Raw genomic sequence first — 16,938 nt, forward strand, 5'->3', positions numbered from 1 at the left:
TGTTCTGGGTTATTTATAACAGGGCACCATATCATCAGAAGCAGATCACTGCAAGCATCTTTGATTTGCTCTTGGCAGAAGTTAAGCAGAAGTCCACCCTCCTTCCTTATTCAAAGCCTTATTTGGACAATACAACCTCAATTAAATATGTAAACAGTAAGTAGTAAGTAAGAGGTTTTTTTTTTTACCTTAATGTATTTCTGTGTTCCTGTAAATTAATAAACAAGTGGTAAAATAAATAAGTAGGCATGTGAATGGGGAATCGACCATGTGCCGAGGGCAGATCAAGAACACACTGAGCGCAGTATCCGATGATGCAGTATTGAGGTCAGGTGTCCATGGTCAGCCAGAAATAAGACTGTGCTGCAAACAAGCAGAGTAGTTTTTTTATTAAGTTAGATGACGTGACTGCTTCCCTGAGACTTAAACAAAATCATAACCATTGAGCTATATAATGATAGCCTACATACCGGTACATATTCCCACCAGGCCTTTCAAAAATAACTAGAAAATGTGCTCCTCGGAGCACAGGTCTCCGCCAGGCGAGGTGGTAAAAGAAAGTACTGTTCCTGATTCATTCTGTCTTACCTATTTATATTACATATTGTGATGTCACGTGAAGCTTGAACAATGTTGTGTTCACAGACGGATGGACACACACACGGACGGACAAAGTGAAAACATACTCTCCACCATGCCTTCGGCCTGGCGGAGACAATAACACATTTTATAGATCTGTAGATCGCTATTTCGTCATCCAGGTTTATTTGTATTAGGTCGCCATGGTTACTCAATGTGTCGGAGTGAGTCCAGGTTGTTATGGTTACTAAGTAAGTTTAACATCATGGACTCCATATTTGGGCATGGCTGACATGGAACTCCATATCTGGGCATGACTCATTGTTTTCATCAACATCATTGTGATGACAAGAGCAAACAAACACCGCCTGACAGTATTATGAGCTGCACATCTCCAGTGACAGATAGATTCTGTTACAAACTCTATGGATCTAAATGGTTGTGCTTTCTTAAACTTCCAAGACCTCTAAGAACCTCCAACTTGCCAGAGTTAAGCAGCCTTTATTCTTAGAGGGCCTCAATAGTAACCTTGTCACGACACAAGATCCAGACCCATACTCCATGCTGTGCTGTTAGTCACTTGAATACATACAATACACAACATGTCTAAGTTCAGCACCGGTCTGCTGGTGCTCACCTCCCCTCTCCACATCCTCCCCCTGCGCATCGCTCCGGTGCTGAGCTCAGCAGCCCAGGTAGTGGATCACACCCTGTATGTCCATCTGCACCCAGGCCTGAACCTGGGGGGTGGGAGTCCACCTCGGACCGTTTTATTTCCCCCGGTGGTGAACCTGTCCAGCCTGATATCATGCCTCTACAGAAACGCGGCTGACGTGTGTGCACATCTGGACTTGCGTGTTCTCCTGGCCAACGTGTGCACCCAGCCAGCCTCCAGCTCCGGCAGAGGGACAGAGCAGCGTTGCCCCTTCCCCACCCCGCAGCCCCTCTCTCACTCCCCGGACGTGGTGCTGACAGACTTCAACATGCACGACCCTGGCCATTCCCCGCTGGTGGCCCAGTGCCTGCAGAGGTACGCCAGCCATTGTTACGTGTGCAGCCCACGTCTGACTTCGGTGCTGCTCCACCCACAGCTGGAGGAGCAGCAGGAAGGGGTGGAGGGGGTCGAGCACAAGGACCTCCGTGAGCAAGAGGCAGAGCCCCTGGAGACCTTCAGTGACGTAGTGGTTGGAGGGACGTTTGACCGGCTGCATGGAGCCCATAAGACGCTCCTCAGCACCGCATGCCTGCTGGCCAACAGGAGACTCCTCATTGGGGTGTGTGACCAGGAAATGCTGAAAAGGAAGGTGTTGAAGGAGCTGATCGAGCCCTATCCACTCCGGGTGCAGAGGCTGCGGGAGTTCCTGCAGGACACCAAGCCGTCCCTGCAGATGGAGGTCGTGCCGCTCCACGACCCCCTTGGATCCTCCGTGGTGGACTCAGAGCTGCAGTGCATTGTGGTCAGCGAGGAGACCAGGAAGGGTGGCGAGGCCATCAACAAGAGACGTGTGGAGAACGGTTTGCCCAGCTTGACTCTCCACAAAATCCAGCTGTTGAAAGACTTCCACCACACAGAGAAGGAAGAGGAGAAGATCAGCTCATCCAACCTGCGCTCTCGTCTTCTGGGAACCCTTCTCACCCCACTTAAATACAACAAGTCCTGTCTCCCTGCTGTCCCATACATCATCGGACTGACAGGAGGCAGCGGCAGCGGGAAGACCTCTGTCGCCAGACGCCTGGAGGCCCTGGCCGCCGTCCACATTGATGCTGATCAGCTGGTCCACGAGACATACCAGCCGGGGGCAGCTGCCTACCAGAGGGTACTGGAGGAGTTCGGTTCAGATATTCTGAATGAAGATAAAACCATCAACAGGCGCACACTAGGAAGCAAAGTCTTTGGTAACAAGGAACGGTTAAAGGCCCTGACAGACATTGTGTGGCCCGAGGTTGAACTTCTGGTCAAGGACAGAATCCACCAGGCCAGAGAGGAAGCTAAACAGGTGTGTGTTGTGGACGCAGCCGTCTTACTGGATGCTGGCTGGACAGATATGGTCCATGAGGTCTGGGTCACCATCGTACCAGAGGAGGAGGCGGTGTTGAGGATAACCAAGCGGGACGGGCTGAGCAGAGAAGAGGCTGTGAGGAGGCTACAGAGCCAGGGTTCCAATGCTAGGCAGGTGGAGCATGCCAACGTGGTGCTCTGTACACAGTGGGAGCCAGAGGTCACCCAGAAGCAGGTACTGAAGGCCTGGAACCTTCTCCAGAACAGAATCCTACAGACACCAAAGGTCAATCCACTATTCTGAACCTTATATGAGAATGGAATTTCACCCACTACAATGAAAACAAACTCTGTAGAGACATTTGCCTTAAAGAGGAGTTGAGGGCGCTCAGGTAGTGCAACGGTTAAGTACCTGCCCAGCACCATGGAAACTAGGGAGGTTTGAATCACTGGTGCATAAAACACAATTTGCCATGTCTCAAAACTGATGTGATACTGAACATGATGCTACTGTCATGATACTTATTTGATACTGACAATGATACTGACATGATACTTACATAATATTGACATATGAGCCGTTATTACATTATGAACTGTTCTTACATTATGAACGGCTACGTTAGGTTCTTAATGTAACACATTATTACACTATGCAACAATCCGTTATTACGTTATGCGCTCATGCTTTTATTACATTACGAGCTTAGTATTACATTTAGGTTATTATATATGAACTGTTAATACATTTTGAGCCGTTAATAGCCTACATCATGAGTTGCTACACACCACAATATTTTGAAAAAATGTTTATCATGAGTGTCATGATACTGACATGATACTGAACATTATACTGACTTCACTGACATGATACTGACTTCAGTTGTAGGCTAATGTATCATGAAGTTCTAAGTGGTTCTCAAACATTTTCCTGTCAAGAACCCCCAATATGATATGTAATATGTTGTGCCGAGGACTCACATAAGGGAAGATTTGTCAAAAATAGCAGATCTACAAGCTCACAGCGCATTGCTCCGCAACACGGTGTGAGCTTTTACATAAAGTATGTTTCAAATAGCCGGACAATAAAATAGGGCTTACGTGTTTAAACTGTTCCTCATTTTGCTGGGGATCCGCTAGCACCCCTCCAAGGAGCCCTATGGGTCCCCGGACTCCTTTTTGAGAAACTGCTAGAGAAACTGCAAACTTTTAATCTGCTATAGGATTAAAACCAGTGGATCTATGAAGGCACCAGGGCATACAGTTCCCCCTTGTTGTATAGAGGCAGAATAGACAGCAGGTGGCAGTATAGTAACACTGAACTGCACCTTTTCACTGACAGACTTGGCTCACCACCAACCAGGAAGCTTGATGGTTCTTGGAAACATCATGCTATTTTAGGTAAAGTTATGTACATTTCTCTCTTATCAGTCTCATCTATGTCATTAATTACTACAAGCAGCTTTACGTTAGACTTCAATCTATATGGCCATGTGCACGTTGTACAGAATGAGGCATATTAAATCTCCTGGGCATCTCATAACAGGGCAACATTCAGCAAAAATATATCTACAAGCTCACAATGTGCAGTGTTGCGACGTATTTTGAGCTTGTATATCTGCTATTTTCGGCCAACCAATATGGTGTTGTAGACAGAGGGAAAACAAAAGGAGGGGGCCAAGTACAGATCTCTGGGCGACCACAGTCAAGTTCAACTAAGTTATTCAATTTTGTTGTTTCAGTAATTATACAGCAGCTGTAACGAAATATACAGATCAAATAAAAAACAGATATCGGAAACTGGATCTAAAAAAAAGTAAGAGTTCGGTTCTGCTAGTGCTATAGACGGGTTTCCGAGCGACGTCATCACAGTGCAGAATGCGCAATCTGCGCATGCCTGGGGGTGGAAGGCGCGTTCGAAAATACAGCCCTGAGCGGCAGTGAGCGCACTGGCCAATACAAACTAATAGGCGAGTGTGCTCCGGTGCGTAATTTCCAAACGCACCCATAGGCTTCCCCCCGCAGCTGCGCGGTCATATTCCTCTCAATGTTTACTAACAGGAAACCTGTCTATGTGTTCTATGGCAGTGGTTCTCAACCTTTTCAGGCTGTGACCCCCCAAAATAATCATATTTGAGCTGGGGGCCCTCCACCCTTGATAAGCATTTGATAAGCATTTGGAATTGTAGGGTTGAGGCATTACATTTTGTTTGACTCGGTTCCACAGACAAATATCGTAAAAATAGCCGATCTACAAGCTCACTGTGAGCTTGTAGATTGGCTATTTCTGCCCCTTTATATTATTTGTCAATTTGGCCAATTCTTTTATAGTATAGTTTGTTGATTAATTTTAATGCTGTAATGGTCTTTTTTCATTTAATTTCATTTTAAATGAAATAAAACAAATGACTTGTTATTAAAGGAGCATTTCACCCCTGGAAGTCACTCAATGTTAATAATATTTGTAGTAGGTAACAGTAGCAAAATTTGAAATTTGCACCCTATGGCCAGAAAAATATAGAAGTCTGTGTGTTTGACTGGGGTTTGACTGGACTGCTGCATTACTACAATGACCATAATGCTTTGGGGCACTGCCCTTCCTTGTGGGGAGGAGAGGCTGTGTGGGGGTGTGGTCTACATTGTAGTCAGGAAATAAGGTGAAAAATCTAAAAATACAGATAAAACACAAAAAACACATCAGGATCATGTTTATGGGTCCTAGACCTAGATAAAAATAGGGGTTTGATGCAAAATCGGCGAAATGTCCCTTAAATCTAGGGACCCCCCCTACATCATGTAGGGGGGGTTCTCAGGTTGAGAACCACTGTTCTATGGTTGTTCAATATGGCTGTGTTTAACCTGTTAAGACCGAAAGCATCTGTCATTTTAGATTTTAACCACTTTAACCATTATTTTATACTTTGGCTATTCAAAAATAGCAGCTATACAAGCTCATAGCGCGGCACCGAGTGCCGCGCTATGAGCTTGTAGATCTGCTTCTTTTTTTTGGGGAAAATGTGTGCAAATCTTTGAATATACACATTTATAACTCAAATCTTTGCTTCTGGAACAAAATAGTTTACACATGTTCGCTTTAAAAATGTATATTCAAAGACCTCTGTTCTCTGTCAGTGGTGTAAAGTAACTAACTATATATCAAGTACTATAAGTACAATTTTGAGGTATTTTTACTTGGGAGGCATGCGTTAATCCGACAGACCTTTTCTCCGACTATGTGGCATCCGCGTGCGGTTAGGGTTAGGGTGCGGGTTTGGTTCGGGTTTACTGTTTAATGTCGGAGCACTGCGCTGTCGGAGGAATGCGCTACTGGAGTATTTCTAATTGTCTGTACTTTTACTTCTAAAAATCTTCATCTTAGAGGCAAATATTATAACTCCACTATATTTAACTCCACTACAATTATTTGAAAACCCTGCTGTAAACTCTTTTTCCTTTTTTTCAAAAGGGCACTTCTGGTCAAGAGGGCAAAGGGCAGGTGCTCTAGAACCACCTAGAGTCTATCTGTGCACGTCCCTGTTAAAACTACTTTAAATTCGCACCTCAACAAAGTTTTCAAAGGCTCCCGACTCACACCTAGCGGTTAACATAGGAATAAGCCTATAGATGCATATCAATTGTCCATTGTGTGACTTGCAGTGTAGGTGTTAAGCGACGTGCGCGTCACGTCATTGAAATAGAGTGCAAGAACATACCAAATGAGCATTGCATGCCTGGGGCCCGCTGATAGCCCGTGAGAATATTGCAAGCGGGCCCCCAAGTAATTGGCAAAACACTAAGACTTTATTGATACAATAATATTTATATAAAAAATCATAATAGCGTAAAAAAGAAAACGTCATGGTATATTAAAACCTTGAAAAATGAGTTTTCCTTGTATTTGTCGGTATACTACATTAATTCCATCGATCCAACATCCAAGCCGGAACACAATTCGCTTGTGATCAAATCAATCGATCAGCAGCCGATCAGCCATCTGATTGGGCTGCTGTGTTAAGGTGGTCCGCAAACGCTCTTCGTGATTTCCATGTGGGCCCTGATCCACAAAAGGTTGGGAACCACTGGTCTATGGTTAGCGGTGTTAGCGGTGAGTCCGAGGTGCTGCTGCAGTCCAACACAGAGCAGGTACATTACACTGCTCCACCGCACCCACTAGACAAACAGAGACATGTTGTTCGTGGAAAAAGTACTCACATTTTTTACTTAAGTAAAGGTATCAATACTGCAACGTACTGTAGAAATACGCTGTTACAAGTAAAAGCACGGAATTCAAAATGTACTTAAGTAAAAGTACAAAAGTATTGGTATCAAAATATACTTAAAGTACAAAAGTACGCATTATGCGGAATTTCACAAGTTTTCAATTGTATCAAATGTATACAATTTTGAAAATAGCAGATCTACAAGTTCACAATGCATCACATTGCAACGCATTGTGAGCTTGTAGATCGGTTATGGCCAAAATGTATACAGGGCTGAAGTGGTTAATGTATGTTTTGTAATAATAATCTAACTCTACAAAGTAACTCGTAACTAAAGTTTTCAAATAATTGTAGTGGAGTAAAAGTAAAATATTTGGATTTGAGATGTAGTGGAGTAGAAGTAAAAGTATTGAAAACCGGAAATACTCAAGTAAAGTAAAAATGCCTCAAAATTATACTTAAGTACAGTACTTGAGTACATGTACTTAGTTACTTTCCACCGCTGTTCGTGGGTTTAAGAACCTCCTTCTGTCTCCTCTCAGTTTGACAAGGTCCAGGAGGGATTTCTCTAGGCTACTTGGAACAGCGGACGTCTGCGTTCCATGCCCACCTGGACGGACTCAACGGAGGGGGGACTCATGAGGTTAGTCTCGCGTAGCCAGACAACTATTCCACATTCTCTGAATGGAAGCATTTGAAAATTGTGGGCCAGACTATCATGAGCAGTGGCGTGCACAGACATTTTGAGGGGCAGGTGCTCAAGTAAATTATACTTTTTTTTGTTTACTTGGTCTGCTCTTTTTTCCCTCTACACCTATACCTCTTTGCCAAAAATAGCCGATCTACAAGCCCACAACGCCTCGCAGCGCGAGGCGTTGTGGCCTTGTAGATCGGCTATTTTTGGCTAAAGTTCTCCTCAGAAAAGGGATGCTAGGTTTCGAGTGGTTATGGTAAAAAGAAAAATCATATCACATAAAGATTTGGCGGACCCCCTGTAGTAACTCTGAGGACCCCCTAGGGGTCCCGGACCCCCTGTTGAAGACCCCTGCTGTAAACTGAAAAAAAAAAAAAACTTTTATTTTAATTTTTTTCAAAAGGGCACTTCTGGTCAAGAGGGCAAAGGGCAGGTGCTCTAGCACCACCTAGAGTCTATCTATGCACGTCCCTGGCCCTTCTTCTTAGTTTTGTCCCACCCCTATGGTGTCTGTAGGCTTATTAGAACGTTTTGTTGTCAAACGATGCATGTATTGCTCGTTGACACTCTTGAGCTGCTGTTTACATTTTCCGCATGTCAGCACTGATGTGTAACATTCACATTTGTGCCGCCTGTCTAATTTCCCAATACATAGATAGGCTATAGGCTAAGTAACTCATTCCACTGTAAAATCCAACACACTGTTGGTAAAATATTTAACATTGTGTGTGTGTGTGTGTGTGTGTGTGTGTGTGTGTGTGTGTGTGTGTGTGTGTGTGTGTGTGTGTGTGTGTGTGTGTCCTTGCGCGTAAACACCCCCACTAAAAATGCCTCTTTGAGCCCCTTGGCAGACAGCCCCTTGACAAACACCTGAGAGTGAGACAGTGTAGGGGAGACAGACCGTAGGACAGCTGAGAGAAGACAGTGAGACAGACCGTAGGACAGCTGAGAAGGAGACAGTGTATGAGAGACCAACAGTAGGTAAGCTGAAAGCTGTGAGGGAGAGAGTGCAGCAGAGACAGACAGTGGGGCAGTTGAGATGGAGAGGGAGACAGGAGAGACAGACTTTGTCATAGATTTAATATACCACTGCTCAAAATAATTAAGGGAACACTTTGATCCCTTAATTCTTTTGAGCAGTTTGTGTTAGCAGTATGTACACAGTTCATGAAAACTCAAAATAATTAAGGGATCAAAGTGTTCCCTACATTTCTTTGAGCAGTATACTTTGCAGATGCATCAGCAACTGTGCTACTGAAAGGAAACTTCAAATCTTCCATTTTAATGTAAGTGGACTACTCAGTCCAACACAGATTTGCCTAATTCAATTCTTGTTTTGTAATTCCTTTTTTCTTCTTCATTTCAAATATCCCACACACACTGGACATGAAAACCACTTTGAACACAAGGGGGGGCAGTTTTACCAGTTATTACAAGCTGCAATGGAATTTCTTAGTTGGACCAATGCCTGCTGAGAACGAGTGACAGCTTTTTCAAAGTCCATTCTTGCCATGACACTATCACGACATATGTATCCTTATCTCCCATGTTCTCTGTTTGCAATCACTGACCAGAGCCCAGCCCTTTTCCCATTCAATCAGCTTTATAAGAAGAATGAATTGAACCACATGGCACATAAATCTATACAGTCACTGACATGCTGTGCTTTGATAATGTCATATAACGTCCATGGCGTAAGTTATTTATTCTTTATTTTTATGCAGGTATGCATGTCTGTTGCTTTGTGGCCTTGTGAGCTGTTCAAATCGTTTAAGTCTTGTCTCTGTCAGACGAATGTATGCTTGCTGTGGAATTATGTTATATCGGAAATCTGGTCATGCATCTTTCATTATGCTCCATGTTTGCTTTGAAGCCTTATCCCATGTCTGCCACGACTGCTTTTAAAAAAAAAACTAAATGTGCAGAAAGTAAAAAGGACTCTTTTGTATTGGTTCATGATTTCCATCAGATGGCTGGTCCTCCACCAGTCCTAAGGGAATAGGTTACAGGTTAAACAATCCCAGACCCTTTTTACAATTTTTCATTCTGTCCGTCTCTATCAGGGGTAATGGTGGAGATGGCTTGAGCCCTTCAAAGCGGGGACTTTAGTTTAGAGGACAGGGGAGGGAGGGGCGGGGGGGGGGGGGGGGGTAAGCAGGAGGGGAGGGGGGCAGCGAAGGTCAATGCCGGAAGCGTTTCTGTTATTACTAAAAAACTGAGCAGCCCTCTGGACCTTCTGAAAGACCTGAATGCCTTTGATCCAAATTCAATTACCCCGACAGTGAGCATGCTGAAGACACACAAGCACACATATCTCTCTCTCTCTCTCTCTCTCTTTCTCTCTCTCTCTGTATCTGAACCAGATTTGAGACCTTTACATCTGGCGGAAGTGAGATATGTGACCTTATACGCCTGATGCCAAAACCCTGATTCATACTTGGTTGCGCCTTAATAGTGTAGTTTCTCTGGCCATGAGTGGTGTGTAATAATCACGAGGGAGAAGGTTTCGGTGACATTTCGAGGTGCAATAGAGACCGTGGTGGACTAGTCCTGCTAATTGACAGTGTGTGTTTTGTGGAGCTGCTTGCACCTGTTTGATTCCCTCACGTTACTGGGCCGCTGATTGGGAGACAGGCGGTCTGCCCTTGGGTGTGGGGTTTGTGTGTGTGTGTGTGTGTGTGTGTGGGGGGGGGGGGGTCCAGGGATGTATGGAATGCAGGAGTGAAGGCCGCAAGGATCCGAGCTGTCACAACACCTAAGACGCACAAACACACTACGTCCCAGACTGAGAGAGAGAGAGAGGGGGGGGGGGGGTTGTGTGTTCAGGGGTATACACTGTGACATCATGAGCTTTATAGGAGGAGAGAGTCGTTGTGGTATTTGGATATTTGACGCCAGCTACTGCAATGAAGAAAGAAAGAAAAAAACATCTGTTTTGACATGTCACATGAATATGTAATCTTTTCTGTGAATTGAAACTCACTGTACAATGACCACGCATGGATGCTCTCACCCCAACTCCACGCCGCTAGCTCTCGGTCCCAACAAGCCAACGCACCCTCGGACCACTACGACACCGCAGCCGTACTCGACGCACCACGACGCGCGACGGAAAGACGCTGCGCAACGGAAGAAACCTATCCACGGACACATCTGGCGTTTCCAGGCGGCACACGGACCAGGATGGACCCCCGTGGACACAGACGAAGGCCCCCCTCAACCCCCCATCCCCCCATCCCCCAAGCCCCACAGCTGGTTGCTTACCAACAAGAACCAGACGATGCCCAACCCCCCACCCCCCCCCAACCCCCACAGATGGCCGCGTACAGCGAAACAGAGGCTTTGATGGACGCTAACACCTCAACACCCCCCTCCCCCCCCGACACTGCTCCTCTCTGTGGACTCTCAGTGGACAGACATCTTTTCATTGAACAAATGAAAAAATCGTTTGGCGTTGGCTTGCACATGATACACCTCAATGTGAATTCCCTTGTAGGAGACATAGCCTGGATGCTTAAGACCAGATTTTTGAAAAATGTGGACACGGCTGACAAAAGCGCCATTTTTTTTTAACATGTTCTCCATCACCTTAAGTTTCATTTTGGAAGGGGAGCCACACCATCAAGATGGCAGAAGGCGGCCATCTTGGATTACAAAGATGGCCACCATGCAATGTATATAAAAGCCAATATCTCAGCTTCCAAGCCACTTAGAAGGTCAATCTTGGTGTCAAAATATACATTTTCTGGGACAAGGAATGCAATAAAACTATAGGGAATATCAATAAGTGACTAATTCAGCCAATATTAGATAATTTGGTAAATTCTGGCAAAATATGTACACAACTATGCCCGATAGATTCCTGTCCACATCCGCGACATGGAAAGCTTGCCAACGTCCATTCATGAGGAATTTGCAGAACATGGTCATTGGGTTGTTCCCAAGACCACAAACAGATTCTCAAGCATACCAATAGACCAGGCTCATGAGCAGAATAATGATCTGGTGAAGGGCTCTGGAGGTGCAGTCGGACTGACCGAGAATCCCTCCGCATTCAAGAGGTGGATGATCGCAGGGCCTGAACAAGCGCGACTCCTAAAAGAGTTTGAGCATGAGTATGAATTAGAAAAAGGAAATAAACAACACCACCATGAAGAAGGAATGGCTACACAAATGACATTCAAAGAGCAAACACTAGCACTTGTGAACACCATCAGTGGGATGGGCAATCCGTTCCTAGATGATAGCCATGAGCTTCTAATGTTGGACACACGAAATGTGATTGACGAGTCAGTGGTTAACACAGTCCGCACTGTGGAATCAGTGGGCAGAGAACAGTACAACAAGTACCATAAGACAGTGATCATGGGCTGCACACACTCCATTCATGAGCCCATCAAAAAGAACTCACTGCCTCTCTTCAGATGCCCGACACTCAAGATCAAGACCAAGCAGGCAGGGCAGATCTCAATGTTGAAATATGATGTGGCACTCTTCTCCCAGTTATATATAGCCATGCAACACAGAGAGGGGAACATGAGCACCTTCTTTAAACATGAAAACCACCCATACCCTCCCTCTCTATCTGACAGAGGGAAACTACGGCTGGGAAAGAAGTCAGATCTGCTAAATATTCTGACACAGAAGACACAAGAAGAACCTCCAGCTACGTTTGATGTCAACATACTCGATGGAGCTGCTGTGGTGCACTTCCTGTCCACTACCAACATTACCACATTTGACGAATATGCCAGTTGTGTCTTTGTTCCCCACATCATGAAACACCTGGAGATCTCCAAAAGAGTTGATGTGGTCTGGGATACTTACATCACCAGCAGCATAAAAGAGTCAACAAGGAAGCGAGGCAAAGGGATACGACGGAAGGTGGCTGGTCAGAACAAGCTGCCGGGGAATTGGCCAGATTTCCTGCGTGATCCTATAAACAAGCAGGAACTCTTTACCGTTCTCTCTGGGAAGATTGCATCCACCGCCTGGCCAGAGGGCAAGCTGGTCTTCATCACATCTGGCATCACAGTGGTCGGCACAGACACCAGCCTGGAACATGGAAGAAAATCCATACACTTCAGTGACCATCGATGACCAACACTCTCAGCTTCTTGAGCGAGAGTTGTTCTGCCAGAAGAACAAAACGATGGAACACATTCCACCAACGCAAGATTCACTGTTGCAACACGTGAAGCGAGTTGCCTACCAGTCTGGGATCTGGGCCACGTCTGAACTGGCCCAGCAGCCGACACCCAGTCCAGAAGGATGGGGATGGACATTGGATGACAACAACCAGGTCTGGCTTCCTGTGTGGAGCATTCTACCGATGGCGTCAAAAGCCTGCAATGAAATGGTCAAGTGCGGTTGTAAACGTGGTTGTGGTGCAAGGTGCTCATGCAAGAAGGCAGTGTGCCTTCTTGCATGAGCACCTTGCACAGATTGCACAGATCTTGCAGTTGTCATTGTGACAGATAATTTGAATGTCAATTCACTTCATGCTCCATGTGTCTGACTGCTAACCGAGTTGAAGATTATGTAAATATGTTGCTAGAATGACCATGTTTATTTGATCTTGGCACAATAAACATCTAGTGGTATTCTCAATAGCTTTATTGCATTCCTTGACCCAGAAACTATATATTTTTACACCAAGATTGACCTTCTAAGTGGCTTTGAAGCCGAGATATTGGCACTTATAGATATTACATGGTGGACATCTTTGAAATCCAAGATGGCCGCCTTCTGCCATCTTGATGACGTGGCTCCCCTTCCAAAATGAAACTTATGGTGATGGAGAGCATGTAGAAAAAATGTGGCGCTTTTGTCAGCCGTGTCCACATTTTTTTGTTAACAGCCCTCACTAACAAGCTAACACAAATCAAGCAGATGTTTTATGATGGTAAGGTTGACATTTTAACTTTCTCTGAAACGAAACTTGATCATACGATAGATGATACTGATATTGAGATTGAAAACTACAAACTTTTCAGAAAAGATAGGAACAGAAACGGGGGCGGCGTATGCATGTATGTACATAAAGACAATGTCTGCATCCTTCGCGAAGACCTGAATGATGCAGACATTGAAGCTGTGTGGGTCGAGATCATTTTTGAAAATGCTAAACCTGTGCTAGTCGGTACCATATACAGACCTCCTAACCAGGCTGATTTCTATGATAGACTTGATGAATGTTTAGCTAAAGTGGACAATGAGGAGACAGTACTTCTTGGTGACTTTAACACTGACATGCTCCGTAAGGAAGCGTCAGTGTTTAAGTCATTCAGGGGGTTTTGTAATCGGCACTCACTCCACCAGCTGATCACTCAGCCCACAAGGCTGTGTGTTTCCACTCAAACTATCATAGATCTCATTCTAACAACGGACAAGGACAAAATCCTCAATAGTGGTGTTTCTACCTGTGGCATATCTGATCATAACATGATCTTCTGCACCAGAAAGAAACGTAAACCTAAGACCGGTTACCACCAAACAGTCACGATCAGAGACCTCAAAAACTACAAGAGTGAGGACTTAGATCACAGACTGGAGGAACAGGATTGGTCCGACGTACTAAACAGCACACAGGTAGACGAATCTTGGCTTGGTTTCAAAACCAAATTCATTCAAATTTTGGACAGTGTGGCTCCCATGAAAACCATCAGGGTCAAAACCCGCTCGGTTCCATGGATGAATTCGGATATCCTTGCTACCATGAAAGTCAGAGACAAAAAGTGTTCTGACTATCATAAAAGTAGGATCAAACTTGCCAAAAGCTTCAATAAAGGTCTCGAATCCCACGTAGCGAAACTCAAAAAAGAGAAAAACATGCTAAGAAACAAGGTTAATGGCATGCTGTTGTTAGCAGAAAAAAGCTACCTCGATGGCAAAATTGAGGAAAATCAAAACAAACCACGTGAGCTCTGGAAGCTATTCAACAACCTACTAGGCTGCAGCAAGAAATTGAAAACCAGGTTTACAAACATAAACCTCAAGGTGAATGACACTCTCATTTCATCCAAACGGGAAGTGAGTAAAATCCTCAACATATTCTTCACGACCGTGGCCTCAGAGTTAGTTGAAAAACTACCCCCTCACTCTGGGAGTCATGGTGGAGAGTATGTTGATTCATTTTACGATAAACAGGGTGTACGCAAAGATGATTTTAAACTCTCCCCTGTGTCAACAGATGAGGTGTTTAAAAAATTGAGTGCACTCCAACAACACAGAGCCACAGGTCCCGACAACATCCCCGCTAAATTTCTAAAAGACTCAGCCGCCTCCATTGCCCCAATCATTACCCACATAATAAACCTCTCCATCATACAGGGACGGGTCCCTAACGACTTCAAAAAAGCAAGAGTGACCCCTCTGTACAAAAAAGGAAACCAATTAGACCCTGGCAACTACCGCCCTATTTCTATTCTTAGCTCCATCTCGAAAGTCATGGAAAAAGTAGTCTATGAACAGGTTGATAAGTACCTTGCCGAAAAAAATCTAATTTACGAATTCCAATCTGGTTTCAGAACAAACCACTCCACTGACACATGCCTTCTCTATTTGAACGACTCTATCAAACAAGATGTCGACAAGGGCAAATATTGCGGCATGGTCATGCTGGACCTCCAGAAGGCTTTTGACACCGTTAATCACCCAATTATGATCAATAAGCTCAAAGCAATAGGCTTTGATGACACGTCGGTGAACTGGATGAGATCCTACCTGGAAGGGAGGGAGCAAGTGGTGGAAGTAAACGGCACCCAGTCCCCTCCCCTCCCAGTGACTTGTGGTGTTCCTCAAGGAAGCATACTAGGACCACTACTGTTCCTGATATATGTGAATGATATGTCCTCAGCTTGCGACTGCAAACTGTTCCTGTTCGCAGATGACTCGGCTCTGCTGGTCTCGGACAGGGACAGGCTGCAGGTTGAGAAAACTCTCAGCACTGAACTCAACAAGATCTGCATCTGGCTCTCCGACAACAAACTCTCATTACACCTGGGTAAAACTGAATCCATCCTCTTTGGGTCCAACCCTAACCTTAGAAAGGCTGAGAGTTTCACGATCAAAGTGGGTGAAAATGTTATCACAAGAAAGGAGGAAATTACCTACCTGGGTTCCATCTTGGAGGCAAACCTCTCAGGTGACAAAAACGCTGAAAAGACGATCAAAAAGGTCCACAAAATAACACGGAGGATGTGGAGGCTTGTTCGTAAAGTCAGTAAGAATACTCTGAAGATTCTTGTAGGGGCCCTCATACAAGGTCATTATGATTATGCATGCACTTCATGGTATCACAACACCTCCAAGGCCCTAAAAACAAGGCTCCAAACATCCCAAAACAAACTTGTAAGGCTACTTCTTGGCCTCAATTACAAAGCCCATCTAACCCATGCCCATTTTGCTAGGCTTGGATGGCTTAGGGTTGAGGACAGAGTACAGCAACTTGCTATGGGCCTGGTCTTTAAGATACACCACAACATTGGGATCCCCCTGTATTTGTCAAAATACTTCCAAAATGTTAATCAAGTCCATGATCATAACACCAGAGGCAGCTCCACAAACCATGTTCAACCCAGATTTGGCACAACAAAGGGAATGAACTCTTTCTCATGCTATTCATCTAAAATGTGGAATGCCCTACCAAAAGGAGTAAAGGAGTGTAAAACCCTACTTACTTTCAAAAATGCCCTAAAGATACACCTTCAGGAGGCTGCAATTCAAAAATGGCCCCTGTCCAAGTCCTAACCTACCCCATGTCCTAACCTAACCTACCGCCCCCCCTCTCTTTCTTTTTTGTACATATTTTTCACCCTTCATACTTCATACCAGTAACCTGTAAACTGATTGTATGACATTCTGTATAGTAGTGTGTATATCTGTCTGTCTCTTATATGTCAACATGATTTGTGTGCATGGGGATCTCATCTTAAACAAGCTACGTGCTTAACTGAGCTATCCAGTTTAGTAGACCTTGTATTGCGAATTTGTACTTCCATGTACTGTTATGTACTGCCATGTACTGTTCTCATGTCTTACTAAATAAAGTACATCAATCAATCAATCAAACGTTCACGTACAAAACAAATACCCAGGTCTCCTGCTGCATGAAGAGACCAAATGTCTACCGCTCACTTGTCCCGGGGGAGATATTGCACTCGTGAGCTTCAGTCAGTACTACTTGTCAGTGTCCTACCCGACACCTGGGTCTAAATGTCTCAATGGAAGAGCAGGCAGACCAGACCAGACCAGACCAGACCACCTCCAACCACTGCAGATGTACTAGATATACAGTATACTCTACAACCATGGTTCTCAAAGTGGGGTCCGGGGACCCCCAGGGATCCTTGAGTGGGTTCCAGGGGGTACCCAGATAAATGTTGGATAGTTAGTAACCAAATAGACTGAGAGAACGAGCCCAATCGATGGTCTTGAAGGGCGGA

At 44.8% G+C, this 16,938-nt stretch overlaps 1 protein-coding gene across 1 annotated transcript; it reads left to right on the forward strand.

Moving 5' to 3' along the window:
• Nucleotides 1-1,181: 1,181 nt before the first annotated feature.
• Nucleotides 1,182-2,882, forward strand: LOC311050105 (bifunctional coenzyme A synthase-like; the record flags this gene model as incomplete). The annotated part of the gene is made up of 1 exon (XM_084064069.1): nt 1,182-2,882. The coding sequence occupies one exon, from the start codon at nt 1,182-1,184 to the stop codon at nt 2,880-2,882; it is 1,701 nt and encodes a 566-aa protein (XP_083920195.1).
• Nucleotides 2,883-16,938: the final 14,056 nt, after the last annotated feature.

Source organism: Gymnoscopelus microlampas (genome assembly GCF_963454915.1).
Source record: "Gymnoscopelus microlampas genome assembly, chromosome: 8".
Classification (NCBI taxonomy): Eukaryota; Metazoa; Chordata; class Actinopteri; order Myctophiformes; family Myctophidae; genus Gymnoscopelus; species Gymnoscopelus microlampas.